Below are 17,108 nucleotides of genomic sequence, written 5' to 3'. Positions count from 1 at the left end.
GCGCTGGGGGGGTGCCAAAATGGGCATGGAATCCATGTTTGCTCCAGGTGATATCCATGGACCCAAATGCATTCATGGATATTTCACTAGGTGCTTCTTCTACTCTTTATTTTTTTTTAAAGACCAAAAGTTGGACTACTGCAAAGAAAGCACCTTCCTCCAGAATCATCTTTATTTCTAAGCATGCCCTTAAATTGAATGTGCTTCCCACTACATATGTTGATTATGGATCTCTTGGTTTGATCTTTCTTTTACAGCCGTTGTGACTTTTCATTGGGAAAGTATGAAGGTCCCTTGTCTTTGTCAAAAAGATGCCTACTTACCTTCAGCTGCTGTCATCTGACAAGTTCTCACTGACTAGCATATTGTTCTTGGGAAAGGATACACCCTTTCTATTATTCATAGGAAAATATGCCTCTCCTTAAAAAGTGTGTAGGTTCAGCAAAATGCTATCTATATGAACACAGATTAATTTGGGTCAGGCTTTACAATGAAACTGCATTTCCAAAGGCTATTTCATAAACATATGAATCAATCTGCTTTCCTATCTCTTGTCAAGTAAGTTTGATCCTGGCATCATCTCCAGCTTCTGTTCTTTGTATTAGTCTTCATTGCAGAAGACAAATTTAGAAAGCTGACATCTGAATGGATTGCCTACCAAATAAATAAAGCCTGGAAATACTGGGAAATGTTTGAAACTTATACTTCTTAGATTAGATTGCCTCATTTATGCTGCATTGTCATATTAGCCAATTTTGTATCAGGGATAAAATCTATTAGATATGGTAGGTACATTTTGAATTTAAGTGCATATCATGGGCAGTCTCCTAAAATGGGGGAGCTGACTTGCTTCTGTCTGCCTCTACCTCCCAGGATTTTCTCTACAGACATAGCTTACTGTTTTCTCTTTGCTTGGCAGGTGGACATGCTTCCGCACAAAATACTGATTTGTAGTCACACCTATTTTTATTTCTTAAGAATGCCTAATGCAGCCTTTTCTCAACTTTTTGACCCTGGAGGAGCCCTTGAAATATTTTTCAGGCCTTGGGGAACCCCTGCACATTCAGGCTCAAATACAGGCCAGAAGTTACAAAATTACTATATTTGTTTCATGTGTATGGCAACAGTGTTCTTAACCTAAAAATAAAGACAGAAACTTACCTATTTAATGTGAAGTTGCCTGAATTTGAAATAATTTTTAAAATAAATTGTGATCTCCCAAGGAACCCCAATGCCTTCTCTGCAGTGGCACCCACCCTTTGGAACATCTTGCCCCTGGAGCTGAGACCGGTTTCCTCGCTCTTGGACTTCCGGAAGAAACTGAAGACCTGGTTCTGCTGCCTTGCTTGGGAGGAGAGTGATAGCTCCACCTGGGGATGGCTGGCGCCATAGCACCTCTTAGTGATTGTGTTCCATCTCCACTTGGATTTTACATTTGTTTTTATTTATATTTTAATGGTAATTTTAGGTGGTTATGTTTTTAGTGTTATTTTATTGTAAACCACCCAGAGTGTCCTAACAGCCAGGAACCACGCTGAGACAAGGAACTGGTCTCTAATGTTTTATTGCTTGTACATAACAGGAATCCTAACAAACTGAAGAAGCGTGGGAAAAACCCAGACATATAAACCCCAAAGGTTAAGGCGGTCCCGATCTGTGTCTCTTTGAACGGCTGCCCAATTCCTCAGTGCTACTGTCATGAGTAAGGATGGTGAGCAGGGGGCTCCTTTCCAGACTGTTAAGCGCATGCGTAGCACTGAGGAATTGGTGAGCCATTCCAAGAGGCACAGATTGGGACCGCCTTAACCTGCGGGGTTAAGCTTACAAAATTCACACAACATCAGTAATATACTAATTATTATAAAACATAAAGAAGTCCAATAGTGGAATCAAAAGCAAATATAAACATGAAAATCAAACATGCACTTTTTCAATCAAGCAGGCCTAGCACTTCCATCCCACATCCTCTGGTGATAGATATATTTCTATGAGTATACCAATTTCTGTAGGTAGATGAGTGATCAAAATTATCCTGATTAATTTGGGGGGCATAGCAAAACATTGTCTGAGATATGACAGCATGTTTGCCAAAGAACATTTTAATAAGTTAATAAGTACTGCCACCTGTAGCTTTTTTTTTTTTAATCCATTCAATCATATCTGATTCTCAGAGATTGCCTGGACAAGTTCCTGCAGTTTTCTTGGCAAGGTTTTTCGGAAGTGGTTTGTCATTGCCTCCTTTCTAGGGCTGATAGAGAGTGACTGGCCCAGGGACACCCAGCTGGCTTTGTGCCCAAGGTGGGACTAGAACCCACAGTCTCTGAGTTTCTAGCCTGATGCCTTAACTGCTGCACCACACTAGCTGTCACCTGTAGTTATCTTTGCGTTTTTTATTTATTAGTTCAAGAAAATATCTTTGTTACAGTTTTTCATCATACAAATAACAAAAAAATATAATTTGTTTCTGTGAGAGGGGCTCTAATTTTTGTAGGCGCGAGGCACAGATATCCTGGCATGGTATTAGGTTTTTAGTGGTCTTCCATCCAAGAATCTGATCAAATCCACACCAACTTTGCATAAGAACAGTTGATCACCCTTGGCCTAGTTGATATATCTTTAAACTGAGGCTATGTCTGTGGGCATTGGTTGTAATATCCTTCTGCAGAGGTGGATCTATAAAAATTCTAGATTTTGTTGGAACCAATCTCAGTGATACTAGAGCTGTACAACAAGAGACAAACACACACACTATTTGTATTTGCGTCAACAGCATTATATTTTGTTCTTCTGCTCATGTTTATGTTGGAGTGTCAGCTTTACAGATGTAATGAGGAAGAAATCCAGAGCACTGAGTGGACTCCATAGAAGTTAATTCTTGCAGGGATTGTGTTTACCAAGGAGATTAGATTCTTCAATCTTTTCTTCACCCTTTCACATCTTCAGCAGATCCTGAATCTATGTAGCAAAGCTGCAGCAGTGTATATTTCTTTTGAATAATGCATCCATGCCCCCAGCCTATCAGCAACATTTCAGCATGTCAGAGAGACAGAAAATAATTTGCTTATGAAAGCTAGTGCATAGGGAATGTGTGGAATCATAAGTGTCTACTGGAGAGACAGGTATGAACTCAAACTTTTGATTATGGGCTATCAAGCTGACGTTGACTTTTAGTGACCACATAGATAGGCCTTCTCCAGGATGACTTGTCCCCAACCTGGCTCTTTAGGTCTTTCAGCACTGCTGTAATTCAGATTCTAAAACTAGAGGACATATATTTAGTACATGTTCCCTATCTCTTATTGGGCTGATAGTGAGAAGCAGTTTTGACCAGCATACATCAAGCAGTACATTGGCATGGTATGTGGAACATGTGGATTAGTTCATAGGGAAAGCCAACAGTCTGATGACCATTCTCCTGGGTCCAGTTTATTCAAACGGACACTCACAACTGCTTAGAGGAGGAGGAGCATGTACTTTCGTCCCCTGAACTCAATCCATCTATTTGTGATTATTGGACTACTGAACTAGGTAAAGGTTCCCGTTTAGTTGTGTCTGACATTAGGGGGTGGTGCTCATCTCTGCTTCATGACCGAAGAGCCAGCGTTGTCCAAAGACACTTCCGTGGTCATGTGGCCAGCTTGACAGTCACGGAACGCTGTTACCTTCCCACTGAAGCAGTACCTATTTATCTACTCACATTTGCATGCTAGGTTGGCAAGAGCTGGGGCAAGTGGGGGGGGGCATGGTGGCTCAGTAGTTAAGACACCAGGCTTATTGACCAGAAGGTTTCAAGTTTGGTGGTTCAAGACACGAGCACCGCATGATGGAGTGAGCTCCCGCACTCACCCCAGCTCTTGCCAACCAACTGAACTAGGGATAGCTGTGATGCTTAGCAGGTAACTGTGGACAAGAAAATGCTTCTTTAGGACAGCAGGTGCTGCTTTAAAAAACAGAAAAGTATAATTGGCTTGTACTCAAGGATAGTCTATCCTCCCATTGGAGAGGATTCTCATCTTTCCTGGACTACCTGTCCAAGACTCCCATCAGAGCAATTGTATCAATCTGGTCCAGGAAAGGTGCCTGAATCCAGAATTGCAGGTCTGGCAGCACTACAGGTAGTAGGGTTTCAGAAAGCAATAGAGATTTGGCATCACAGGAAGGTTTTGAGGGTTTTCAACATATATGCTTTTTTTTTTTTTTACATCTGACACCCATTTTCAGTTTTCCCTTCAAATTATCTCTGGAAATTAGAATAATAGACAAATGTGCACAGATGCATGCAGATAAATATATAGAGCATGGGAGATGGCGCATACTATCAATTTATTTTCTTGCAAGGACCCAGTAGAACCAGAAGAGAAGGGAAAGGCAAAGCAAGGCATACAATCATTGGCCAGAATGAAATGATAGCAAGTGAGCTCTGATTGTCTGACAGTTCTTTTCAGTATTGGCTGGAAGGACTGACATGGACTGACTGCTAATACTCTGTAAATCTGAGACTCACTAACATATAGAGAGAGCCATGCTTCTTGCAGCTTGATATCTGAATAGGTCTGCAGATTTCCAATGCAGCTCAAATCAAACTCGTTTTAAGGAGGTGAAAAAACTAGCTGATGAAAATCATCCCTATAGTATTTCTGTTATGCACTTAAAACAACCCTTTTCCTTCCTGACCCTGATTATGTCTGAATACAATCCAAACTGACTGATTCTTGGCCTTTCCCTTTTACAGAGAATTTGCCAAAGAGAGAGAGCGAGTGGAAAATCGCCGGGCTTTCATGAAACTGAGGAGACAGCAGCAGATTGAGCGGGAGCTGAATGGCTACCGGGCTTGGATAGACAAAGCAGGTAATACAGGCTGTGTGCTGAGGCATTTCCAGGGCCAATTTAATCACTGGAGCTGTTGAACTGCCCCCTCAGAGAACCACAGCAATCAGTACAGAGATAAATAACTGTCCAAGCCTTTGCACCCAATACTGCTGGTGACACAGTGAAACAACTTCTTCCCTATGTTCAGTCTTGTTCCATTCGTTTCTAAAAATGTGCTTGCTTTCTTTCCTTCTTTTTTTTAATGTTCCTTTTTAACAAGTTGTATTGTTCTAGATTGTTCTGGATTGTTATCATCTTATTTGTAAATGAAGTGTTCCACTGCATACCTCTTGTGTAGGTGTGAGCATCTGGTAAGTTTTTTTTTTAAGTTTGCTAAAATATGCCATGCCATTTTTAAAAAGACATGTTTTTTTTTTAGCTTAAGCAGATTAAGAATCTATAAAGAGCCTTCACAGGGCAGTTAAAAATCCCAATAAAATGTATTCCTTGTTCCTACACAACAATGTAGATAGATAATTTCATCTAACATTGTTGTGGTGTCATAAGATAGAGTTGGGGAGAAAGTTATTTCATGAAAAAAGTGAAATTAACACAATAATTCAAGGAGAGATCTATTTTACTTGAAAGAGCAACTAGTGTTTGCCTGAATCATTTTGCTGATGATTTCTCTGAATTATTTTTACTTCTAATTACACATGCATAGATTAACACTGTTAATCTCTAATTCCAAACAGTAACATCACATGCCTTTTACAGCTTTTAGCTTTAGTTTTTGTTTGTTTGCTTGCTTTATGCAGGACATTCTTAGAAACAAAGAGAAGAAAAAATCCTGAGATGCAAACATTTTTTTCCATAGTAGTTCAGATCCAAAAAGAGGGCTTCATAGAAACATACTAGCTTCACATTTTTAAGAAACATATTTCAATTATTGCTCTTTTTTTCAGTGCTATTACTTGAAACTACAACTCTGGAATAATAACACTAATAAAAATTGATGATGAAATAATTCACCCCTCTGTAAATGTATTGGGTTTGATTCTGTTTTTTCCAGACAATGGAAAAGGAGACAGACATTTCTAATTGTCACAGCCAGTCTGAATTTCCTACTTTTTTTTTTAAGTTGGAATAAGGGCTTTTCAAGAAAAACAAAGTATCTGTTGATCTGAAGTCCCATCCCCTGATTTTATCATATATATATATATATATATATATATAAAATATCCAAGTATAATTGGGTTATCTAGATCCTTTTTAGTTTAGGATCAGACATAGATTTGGCATGGAGACGTTCCTCTTCTTCCTAATTAAATGGTCTTCCCAATAAACAATTTGTATCAGGAAACACAATTAAGGAAAATGTGCTGATATGTCTGGATCTTCAGGGGATTTTAGTACTTGAGGATGCTGGGGTTGGAGGCATGGATTTTGATGGACCTACTGTTACCTTGTCAACATAGGGTAATTTCTGCTTCATCTCCCATGTTACTTAACATTTATGTAAAGCTGCTTGGGAGAGTCAGACATGAGCCTGGAGAATCATACAAGCTTCCACCAATACACGGATGATGCTGAACAGTACTTCTCCTTTCCTGTGAGCTCAGGATTAGATACCTCAAAACTTCCTGCATATCTTCAGGTTGTAAGAGATTGTCCCTACTCATCCCATCAGATCTGTCAGAAAGGGCATCATGTCCTGATGATTAGGGTATCTGGTGGGACCCAGGAAGCGTGCCTTTTCTGTAGCTGTCTTCTGGAACACCACACCTCCCAAGATTAGATTAGCCCCAACCCTGCTGGCCTTTCACAAAGCCGTTAAGACTTGGCTTTTCTCTCAGGCATGGGAATCAGGAATGGGTGAGCCTGTAAATTGAATGTATTTGTGGTTGATTGGTTTATCCTTGGTGGCCATTTTCTGTTTGCTTGTCTTATGCATTTTATTTATTTTATCCTTTATTGTATTGATGTTTGTATTGTGTTAGCCATCCAGAGTTGCTTATGTGAAATGGGCAGCCATATAAATCTAGGAAATAAATAAATGAATAAATAAGAACAAGCTGAAGCTGAATCTATAACTTAACTTTAACTTTTTAAATATAATTCTAATATTTAAAAAAATAGTACAAAAGAAGAAGCAGTTTATAGAAGGATATTATTAATAATACTTTAACAGCTCTCTCTAAGAACATAAATAAATCTAAAAATAGAGAAACAGATAAATGGATACATACATACATACAGAGACCCAGTGCCCTTAACCAGCATGAGTCAAACTCAGTGCCTTCTAATAACAGTTGTAATAGAGCAAAACTTTGCTACATTCCTGGAAATTTTAGAAGCAAAGTCAACAAGTATAAAATAGATATACTTTAATAAAATTTCAGACCAGCTTTCATAGTGTGTAGCGAGCAGAGTTATGAACTGTACATGCCAAGCACATCTATGACAAAAGGGGCCTTATACCCTTACCCGGAGGAAAGTAACATGTGTAGCAGTTCCCACAAGGTTGGATTATTGTAGTGTTTTCTTTGCAGAGCAACTGTTGAAGATAGTTTCAACATTACAGCTGGCCCTGAAGTTGGCTGAACAGGGCGGGAATGGCATCCCCCAGGGTAGCTCTACCACTACCATGTTGAAACATGCATACTAGTTACTGGTTGTTTTCCAAGCACAATTCAAAGTGCTCATTTCGGTACCTTTAATGTTGACTGTCAAGCCTGATTTTTCCATGGCAGGGCCTATTTGTGGGCAAACTGCACCATCCTCATTATAGTCCAAAATCATAGTATTTTAGAGAGTTATGCTGCCATTTTTCAATTTTTATATTTTGAAAGACTTCCCAGAGCCATTACAGCCATTACATAAATTTGTAAAATAAAAAGTAACAGCCAAATCTGATGTTGGCAAAATGGCTGGGAATTGGTTTCTGTCAAGCACCAATTAGTCCATTTAACAATATTTTTCAGTTTGAGATTTCTTATTAGAGATATATTTTGAACTGAGCAAAGATAAACAGTGTAGCATCTTTGTCTGTATCCACTGGCTGAGTTTCATAAACATTTTCTTTTCTTTGTTCTCATAGTTATAAATCATACTATTGTTCAGGGACGGGGGATTTAATTTGGTCCAAAGCTTAATAATCCACTCACCCCCCCACCCCCTGACACAAGCAGGCAACAAAGAAACAAACGGGGCAATCCCTTCTGATGAATGGTATCGTTAGGTTTTGTTCAGCAAGGAAAAAAAGAGCTGGCACAGGGTGATTTTCAGCAGACAGTGAAAGGGAAAAGGTTAAGTGCTTATTATCATGTCCTATTCCTCTTTCCCTGTCTGAAAAATAGAACAAAATAGATTGTTCTTATTTCTCCTGCATAATTTTAAGTTTCACCTACAGAAATCAAAATCATGCTTCATATGTATGTATGTATGTATGTAACTGCTAATTTTTAAAACTCCATGACCCATTTTGAGCCAGGCTGTCTTCCTTACCAAGAAGACAATCCCCCAAAATATATGTTTGTAGAAATCCTGTACAGCGTTATGCTATGGAATGACGTTGCTTTTGCATATTAAGTTTATTTGTAGCTCCAATATTTTTATGCCATTATTACCAATGAAATGATAATTTATATTTTATTTTATTTTATTTATTATTCGCATTTCTATTACCGCCCATCTCCCCCCAAGAGGGGGACACTGGGCGGTTTACAGTATTATCTTGGAAGACATTTCAAAGTTTCTGATGGTAGAACTCAAGGCAAAAAGGTATTGCTGTAAGCAGAGTACATGATGCTTTCTTCCCCCTTGATTGTGACGCTTCAGCCTAAGATGTTACTCCTTGCTTAGAAACCCCTTGAAAGAGACTAAATTTCTGACTCTTCAGAGCTAGTCCTGTGTCCTGGGAAGCTTAGATGTTTAAGTATGTTGCTCTGTTCCATTGGAATAACTACATCTTTCTGAATTTCCAGGCTTATTTTGTGCTGCTTCATTTATCTTGCATCCTCCTTTTTATTAATCCTCTTTCCCCTATTTCCATGGATATGAGAACTGAGAAATGTTTGCTTCACTAAAGTTCAAGAAAGCTAGACAACTGTATAACTAAACCAATTATAAATCTTTCTATAGAGGAAGTAATGCTGGCTGAAGAGAACAAAAATTCTGGCACATCAGCCTTAGAAGGTAAGGATCCTTCTTCTCTCTCAAAAATTATTCTCTTCTCCCTAATTGATTTACAGTACACTTGCTGTCACAGTCATACATCAGTTGACACCCTATGCACAGCTCATGCATGTTTGTCACCAGGAGGGGGGGTGAAACTGCATGCGTGTTACAAATGCAGGTTTTGTTACCCCTCTGCCTATTTGTAAAGGCAGCCAGAAGTGGAGAAAGAAGGGAATTTGCAAAGGAGAAGCAGCAGGAATATGTGTGTCCCACATATTGTTTTCCCATTGTGATCCCTCCCCAATGATGCTATTTGAGCAGGTAGGAAAAAAAAACAAAAACTAGCAGCCAGGAAGGCATCACATGGCAGGTTTGTCAAGTGACGCAGGTGCTAGCATACTCAAGGATCCCACACCCGGGCATTTGGGTCAGCTCAAAATATTAACAAGCAGTGGTAGCATGAGGTTTCCAATAGCAGTCCACATCAGAAGATACCCCAACCCTCCTCCACCTAACCCCAAGAGTCAACAAATAGTCTAATTTTAAGTTTTCATAACATAATATCCATTTAAAAGGAAGAAAGAAAAACTATTACTTCTACAAAATACAAAACAATACATGTAGTCCTTGTTTAGTGACTGCCTCATTGAGTGACCATTCTCAATTACAACGGTGATGGAAAAGTAATTGTATGACCAATCCTTGCATTTATGACCTTCACAGGTCTGTAAATCAAAGGAAAGCTGAAGTAAGATCATAAGCACAGTCACAGTTTCACTTAGTGACTGCTTCACTTAACAACCAAGTTGCCAGTCCCAGTTAAGGTAGCTAAATGAGGGCTACCTCTGTATGGAAAAGAAAAAAAAACAGAATAAACACATGGGAAAAAATAGGAAAAAAGTAACTAACAAAGCATGGATACTGTAAAGAATGATGACTCAGTTTTTAAAGAGTGAATTAATCTATGCCCATACAGGATCTTATTAATCAGTTTTTCCATTATGTTGATAAAGAGTCCATTCAAAGGCTGAAAGTGAGCCCATCATGAATCCAGGTTTTTCAGTATGAAGTAGACATTTCATTCCAACAAAACAAAACGCCATCTTCTTGGTAACACTCCAAGCTCAATAAATCCAACATTCTTCATAGACCAATGTATTCCAAGTTTTCAATATAGTGTATACAGTAGTTCAGCTTCATATTAGCATATTTAAGACTTATTTCTCTTTGCAAGCTTGGATATCAGACCAAACAGAGTAACTGTAGAACAAGCCCAAATCATACATATCCAAGTCCCCTCAGCTTTAGCTAATCTACTGCTGAAGTCAGCCATAACAAACACAAGACGCACACACACACATATCCCCTATCCTGACCATCAGGCTCCCCTGACCATGGCTTGGCAATAAATCACAGATCTCTAAATACTTCATGATTTAGTTTCACTCCCCAGCTAGATTTCAGAAGACTCAGAGATATGGTTCAGCTAGATTAGAAATTGTATTGAGAGGATGATGTTGATTGCCCACTTTCAGTTGATTGCCCACTATCGGTGAGCAGATATAACTGGGTTTCACAGCCTTGGGGTCATGGCTCCCTCCTCCTCCCCTTCCAAAGGAATGGGTACTTGGCACAGCACTTAATGGTTTTGAAGCTAAGCAGTTCCTGTATGCCTACATAGCATTCATCTCTGCCCTGGGAACAACTGGTTCCCAGATTAACCCTCAAACTGATTTAGAGATTGTATCTAAAGCAAAATGTCCGACTTTATTTTTATGGGAAATGTAACAAAGTATTCACACACCAAAATAACAAAAGTGTGTGGAGTTAAGTGTTGTGCATTGTATCTTCCCCTGAGATAAGGCAATGCATAGTGTGTATACCCTGTGAAATGCTTATCAGTGACAGCTATTATTGGCTCTCACTACAACTGTATCTCCAGGAATAATCAGGTTTCTGCTCAGTCATTCTAAACTAAATGTTAAGAACTGCTCATTGTTACTGCATCATATAGATGTGATATTTACTGGTGTACTTTTTCTTCCCCTTTTTTAGTACTTAGAAGAGCAACTATTAAAAGGAACCGGACGGAAGCCATGAATCGTGACTCCAGTGATGAGCGCGTGGATATCTCTTCTGTGGGTAAGATGGAACTAACAATATATGTCCTTGAGCCAGTTAATTCATTCTAGTACAATAGTACAATATAATCGTTTATCCCAGAGCATGAAATAACCACATTCAAATAGTAGAGAAGAAGCAGATCTGATCTATGTAGTAAGTTTGTAAGTATGCAGGAAGTAGCCAGTTTGGTCTAGTGGTTAAGGCACCAGGCTAGAAACCAGGAGACTGTGAGTTCTAGTCCTGCCTTAGGCACAAAGCCAGCTGGGTGACTTTGGGCCAGTCACTCTCTCTCAGCCCAACTCACCTCACAGGGTTGTTGTTGTGGGGGAAATAGGAGAAGGAAGGAGTATTAGGTATGTTCCCCACTTTGAATTATTTATAAAAATAATAAAGGTGGGATAATTAAAAAGAAAAAAGTAAAGTAGATAACTTGTCTGTTCCAAGACAGCAGAAGATGCTATATAGTCAACTGGGAGATGCTACTGCTGTACTTTTTCCACGGTTGCTCCCTTTGATGTTGTGTGGAAAGAAGGTGGGAGGAAAACCCATTGCCTTTCAAACTGGTATGGAAAGGCCTCATGGAGGAAGAGACTTATACAATGACAGAATAACTGCAAGCTCTTGATGGAATAACTAAAGCCTACAGTGCATTCTAATAGCCCTCAGCATTCTTCATTCCACTGCAGGAACCCCACTTGCTCGATCCAGCATCAAAAGTGCAAAATTGGATGGGGCCTCATACTTCCGACACAAGGAACGGCTCCTGCGGATCTCTGTCCGTCACATGGTGAAGTCCCAGGTGTTCTATTGGCTTGTCCTGAGCATAGTGGCCCTCAACACTGCTTGTGTGGCTATTGTTCATCACAAGCAGCCTCCATGGCTCACCCACCTGCTAAGTAAGTGACAGAGTTCTGGGTTGTTTGTGGAGCACTCTTGCACCAGATTCAAAGAAGAGAGTAAGAAACACTAGCCTAGAGCCAACTGCATTATAAGTAAAAGCATTGCACTTCTACAAAGAGACTGAGCACTCCCAGTTGGTCTTTTGGTGATTGTGGAGCCTAATCATATTGTGAGAGAAATTTATATCAGAATTATATTCCAATGAGGAAGTGTTCTCATGTGGAAGTACATGAGAACAGAGATAAATCTCCTTCATATCTCCACATTTAAGAGTTACAGCAAACCCTCAATTGCATCTACTTGAGAGAAGGGTATTGAAATCTTCCCCAAATAGCAAATGGGAGATTGTAGAATGGGGGAATGATTTTGTGAATTATTAATATAATATAATATATGATATGATATGATATAAGATAATATAAGGTATATAATAATAATAATAATAAATTATTATTATTATTATTAGGTGTCAGGTTTAATGACTGAGTTTCTTCTTTTACCATGTAAGTGAAGTCTATAGAGACAGAGACATATAGACATGGACCTACACATGCATACACACACACATACTTATATAACATCTGAAGTCCATTCAGTTGTGATCATTAAATCAAGGGCTTACTGTTATAGGTAGAAAACTAATGACTGTCACAGTGCCTTTCTTCTTTTCAGTGATATTTTCAACATATTGCAAATATATTTAAATTAATATATAGAAATTAGATTATTTCACATTTTAATGTGAAGTTAATCAATTTGCATAACCCAAAAGTGTTGCAACCCAGAAAGTAGTGATATGCAAATTTCTACATTTTCCTGAATATTGTAATGCAGTTCACAACTCATTAATGTGCACAAAATGCATATATTAGGGAAAGTGAAAAAGAAAATGCATATGTTAGAAAAATACAACTGCTAACCCAATCCACTAAATTCCCTACAGCAGGTTCTTTAAAGCCTACATGGAAAGGCTTCCAGAACAGTTTTTGGAAAGACATTATATATTGCTGCTTGTATATGAAATAACAAGCAAAAGAAATAACTTGCTTCTTAGCAATTCTGCTAAAGTATTACTGATTGTAAACTAAAGTAAACCAAAATAATTCACATCATTGGATGTCTAGGTAGAAGAAACTTGAAGGACAGGTAGAGCAGAGAAGGACTAACTTCTGTTTTGGCTAGTTTACCATTTATTTTTATCACAAATCTGTGCATTTTAATGATATAGAGAGGCAGGCTCAAACAAAATCTCTTAAACATTTGGTTTGATCATACAAAAGCCCAACTTACTTTGTAAGAATACCAGCAGGCAAGAGATGATGCACTAGAAATTGGGCAATGATCCACTGATGTGCCTTTATAATTTATGCTCGGAAGTTGGACAAAGAAGCAATTTTTATCATTTTCCCCACATCTTTATAAGCTACAGTCACAAAGACGTTTTCCAGCTCCCAGGATGATTCTGACTAGCTTTTCTCAACCATGTCGTATGATTGTGTATCCAATCAGGTAGAGAAATTTGACAGTGTCAGCCTGGTATTTGAGGGTATATCACTCATTTTTATAAAGTTTTCTTCCAACAGTAAATAAGGAGGAAAGGCAGAACCGGAACTAAACCACTTGGATGGCTTTCTTTCAGACTACGCAGAGTTTATATTTCTGGGGCTGTTTCTCCTGGAGATGTCCTTGAAGATGTATGGAATGGGGCCACGCCTTTATTTCCATTCTTCTTTCAACTGCTTTGACTGTGGGGTAAGCAGGACAAATGATAATGAAGGAAATAAGTTAGTTGGAGGAAATGCATTAATGTGAATAAACCCTTATAAATGAATTGGAGGAGAATGTGGTGTCAAAGATGAGCCCAACTACAGAGGAAAGTTGGTCCAGAGGAAAGTTGTACAGTAATTTGATTAAACTGATGGTTATGCATACAGTCCCTCTATGAAGTCTATGTATGTCAAAAGAAAGGCCTTTCTTCAAATCTACCTTTTAATTGGCTGTTAGGGTACAGATCTTTCCTAAGAGAGGACTAGGAAAGAAGTGGATTTCTGGGAAGATGTCAGTGCCAAGCTAATGGCAAGAGAATAGCAGGAGATAGTCTTGTTGTGCAGGGCCAGGAATACCATGGCACATTCCCCACAGTTAAATAGTGAAAAAGAAATAGAGTAACCTCTCATGAACCAGGCAAGGAAGGAAAGAAAATGCTAAGGAGGAATCTCTTGCAGCTCTCTCTTTAACTGAAAGAGGCCAAGGAAAAGGAGAAATAAAGGGTGTGCTTGGGGTCCTCTTTCTATACTGAGGCCTCAGGAATTGTGGAGGAAATTACCAGGGAGCAGGACCTTTGCTTCTTGATCCTTTCTTTCCTGTCCCCACTCTTAATAGGCCAAATCAAGGAAAACCTATATCCAGTTCTAAACTGGCTTAAGAATAATTTCACTCCAGGAAATAGTTGGAACAATAATTCTGTAAGATGGAAGGCTGTAAGACAAGCTATTCGGCACTGCCAACAGGCCACAATTTTTTGGATTCATTGAAAGAAGCCTTGATTATTCAACTGCCATAAAACTGACCAGTGTGTTGTCTCCATTAGGCTTTAGTAATTTAGTGCTTTGCATTGTTTTCAGGTGATGGATTTTGGAAACTATTTAGAAAGCAAGATAGGTCTACAAAGAGTGAAATAAAATACGTAGCACTTTCATTGTTGCAACTGCTCAGTTTCATTGCATAGTATAATTATGTGTGTTGTGTGCACAAGAGAGCAAGAGAGAATGCACAAATGTGTGAAGCACCTTTTGAGACGGGGCATTGTTCATACTGGCTGAAAGAGACTATTGGGATTATAGTCCAATATACTCAGAGGGCAGCAGTTTGGAGAACACTGTATTGCTTCAGAATTTCTTCTGCATGTGTTTTCTCTCTTAGGTTACAGTGGGGAGCATCTTTGAAGTGGTTTGGGCTATCTTTAGACCTGGGACCTCTTTTGGGATTAGTGTCTTGCGAGCCCTACGACTTCTACGGATCTTTAAAGTCACAAAGTGAGAATTACTCTCCCTATTTTCTCAGTGTTTCCTCTGTCCTTTTCCTCTGCCTTTGTTTCTCTCTGTTTGACTGACAGCTAACTTCCCCCTTTCCTTTGTCATCCTTCGTGTTATAGTATTGGGCTATCTAGCTATAAAAAGCTAAGCAAAAATTTAGAAAACTAAAACTGACCAAATAATAACACATATCCTCCTTAATATACACACACTTGAACATGCAAACTTTCCTCAGAACTTAAGGGAAGTGCCAGAAGACTGGAGAAAAGCCAGCATGGTTCCAGTATTTAAGAAAAAAGTGGACCCAGGAATCTATAGACCGATCAGCTTGATGTCAATACCTGGGAAAATCCTAGGAAAGATAATTAAGCAGTGGGGTTTGTGAGCATTTAGAAACAAATAGGATGATTACCAGAATCCAGCATGGATTTGTTAAAAACAGGTCATGCCAGACAAAGCTTATTGCTTTCTTTGATGAGGTGACTAGATGAGTGGACCAAGGGAATGCTGTGGATGTAGTATACAATTGATAAGGTAGACCATAGTCTCCTTCTCAGTAAAGTGAAAAAATGTGGGCTGGATGTTCCCACTATCAAATGGACTCACACTTGGCTGAACAACCATAGACAAGATGTGATCCTTAATGGGTCTATGTCCTCATGGGGGAGTTATGCAGTGGGACACCTCAGGGTTCTGTCCTGGGCCCAGTACTGTTCAACATCTCCATAAATGACTTAGATGAGGGAACAGAAGGCATGCTCATAAAATTTGCAGAAGACACAAAGTGGGGGTGGGGGGACTGCTAATACCCCTGAAGGCAGGCTCAAGATTCAAAAGGATCTTGATAAACTTGAGTATCAGGCCCTATCCAACAAAACATTCCATGTTGAGAAATGTAAGGTTCTGCACTTGGGAAGGAAAAACCAGATGCACGGGTACAAGTTAGGTGGTACCCAGCTTAGAAGTAGTACTTGCGAGAAAGATCTGGGGGTCTTGGTAGACCACAGATTAAGGATGAGCCGGCAATGTCCAGCAGCTGCCAAAAAAGCCAATGCAGTTTCGGGCTGCATCAATAGAGGTATAGTGTCAAGATCACAGGAAGTGATAGTACCACGCTATGCTGTATGGTCAGGCCACATCTGGAATGCTGTGTACAGTTCTGGGCTCCACAATACAAAAAAACATGCTGAGGAATTAGAAAGAGTGCAGGAAAGATGTTAAGGGGCTTGAAGGTTAAATCCTACAAAGAGCAGTTAAAGGAACAGGGTATGTTTACCAACTGCCCAGAGTCCCTCCTTTGGTGGGGAGATGGGTGGTGATAAAATTTGATAAATAAATAAATAAATAAGTTTAGCTTAAAGAAGAGAAGGCTAATGGAAAATATGATAGCAGTCTTCTGATACATGAAGGGATGTCACAGGAAGAGGGAGTAGATTTATTCTCCCTAGCACCTGAGGATAAGACAAGAACCAATGGGTAGAAGCTTTACAGTGAGAGATCCAAACTTGAACTAAGGAGGAATTTCCTGACTGTGAGAGCTATTAAGCAATGGAACAGCCTGCCTCCTACAGTTGTGGGTGCTCCATCATTAGAGGTTTTCAAGAAAAGACTGGAGAGCCATTTGTCCAGAATGGTATGAGCATCCCTGCACTGGGCAGGGGGTTGGACTAGAAGACTTCCAAGGTCCCTTCCAACCCTATGATTCTATGATACTATGACATAATTCTGCTGAATTCTGGTTACCAAATGTCCACCCAAATAAACAGTCTTGTGATGCTTTTGGAAGCAGGCTATAACAACATCTGGATTTTCCAGGTATTGGGCTTCCTTGAGGAATTTGGTGGTCTCTCTGATGAGTTCTATGAAGTCTATTATCAGCCTGCTCTTCCTCCTTTTCCTCTTCATTGTAGTCTTTGCTCTACTTGGGATGCAGCTTTTTGGTGGCAGGTAAGTGTATAATCATGGAAAGCTTCTTTAGCATGTCACCCAAGATTCTAGGTTATTCCATAAAGCTTCCATAACATTTTCTGATAATGCTACTAATGTACACTAGGATAGGCA

The 17,108-nt window shown here is 39.3% G+C and overlaps 1 protein-coding gene across 1 annotated transcript in view; it reads left to right on the top strand.

The window, feature by feature from the left end:
- The window catches only part of CACNA1E (calcium voltage-gated channel subunit alpha1 E), a 260,398-nt gene that overhangs the window by 145,032 nt on the left and 98,258 nt on the right, over positions 1–17,108 (top strand). The window contains exons 8-14 of the mRNA XM_063298452.1: positions 4,733–4,848; positions 8,953–9,006; positions 11,044–11,130; positions 11,799–12,008; positions 13,652–13,764; positions 14,935–15,047; positions 16,863–16,994. Of these exons, the coding sequence (XP_063154522.1) occupies positions 4,733–4,848; positions 8,953–9,006; positions 11,044–11,130; positions 11,799–12,008; positions 13,652–13,764; positions 14,935–15,047; positions 16,863–16,994 (825 nt within the window). The remainder of the gene's footprint in view (positions 1–4,732; positions 4,849–8,952; positions 9,007–11,043; positions 11,131–11,798; positions 12,009–13,651; positions 13,765–14,934; positions 15,048–16,862; positions 16,995–17,108) is intronic.

This window comes from Candoia aspera, chromosome 3 (assembly GCF_035149785.1).
Source record: "Candoia aspera isolate rCanAsp1 chromosome 3, rCanAsp1.hap2, whole genome shotgun sequence".
NCBI lineage: Eukaryota > Metazoa > Chordata > Lepidosauria > Squamata > Boidae > Candoia > Candoia aspera.
The sequence above is the reverse complement of the archived record's forward strand: the minus strand, read 5'-3'. Positions and strand labels throughout refer to the sequence as shown.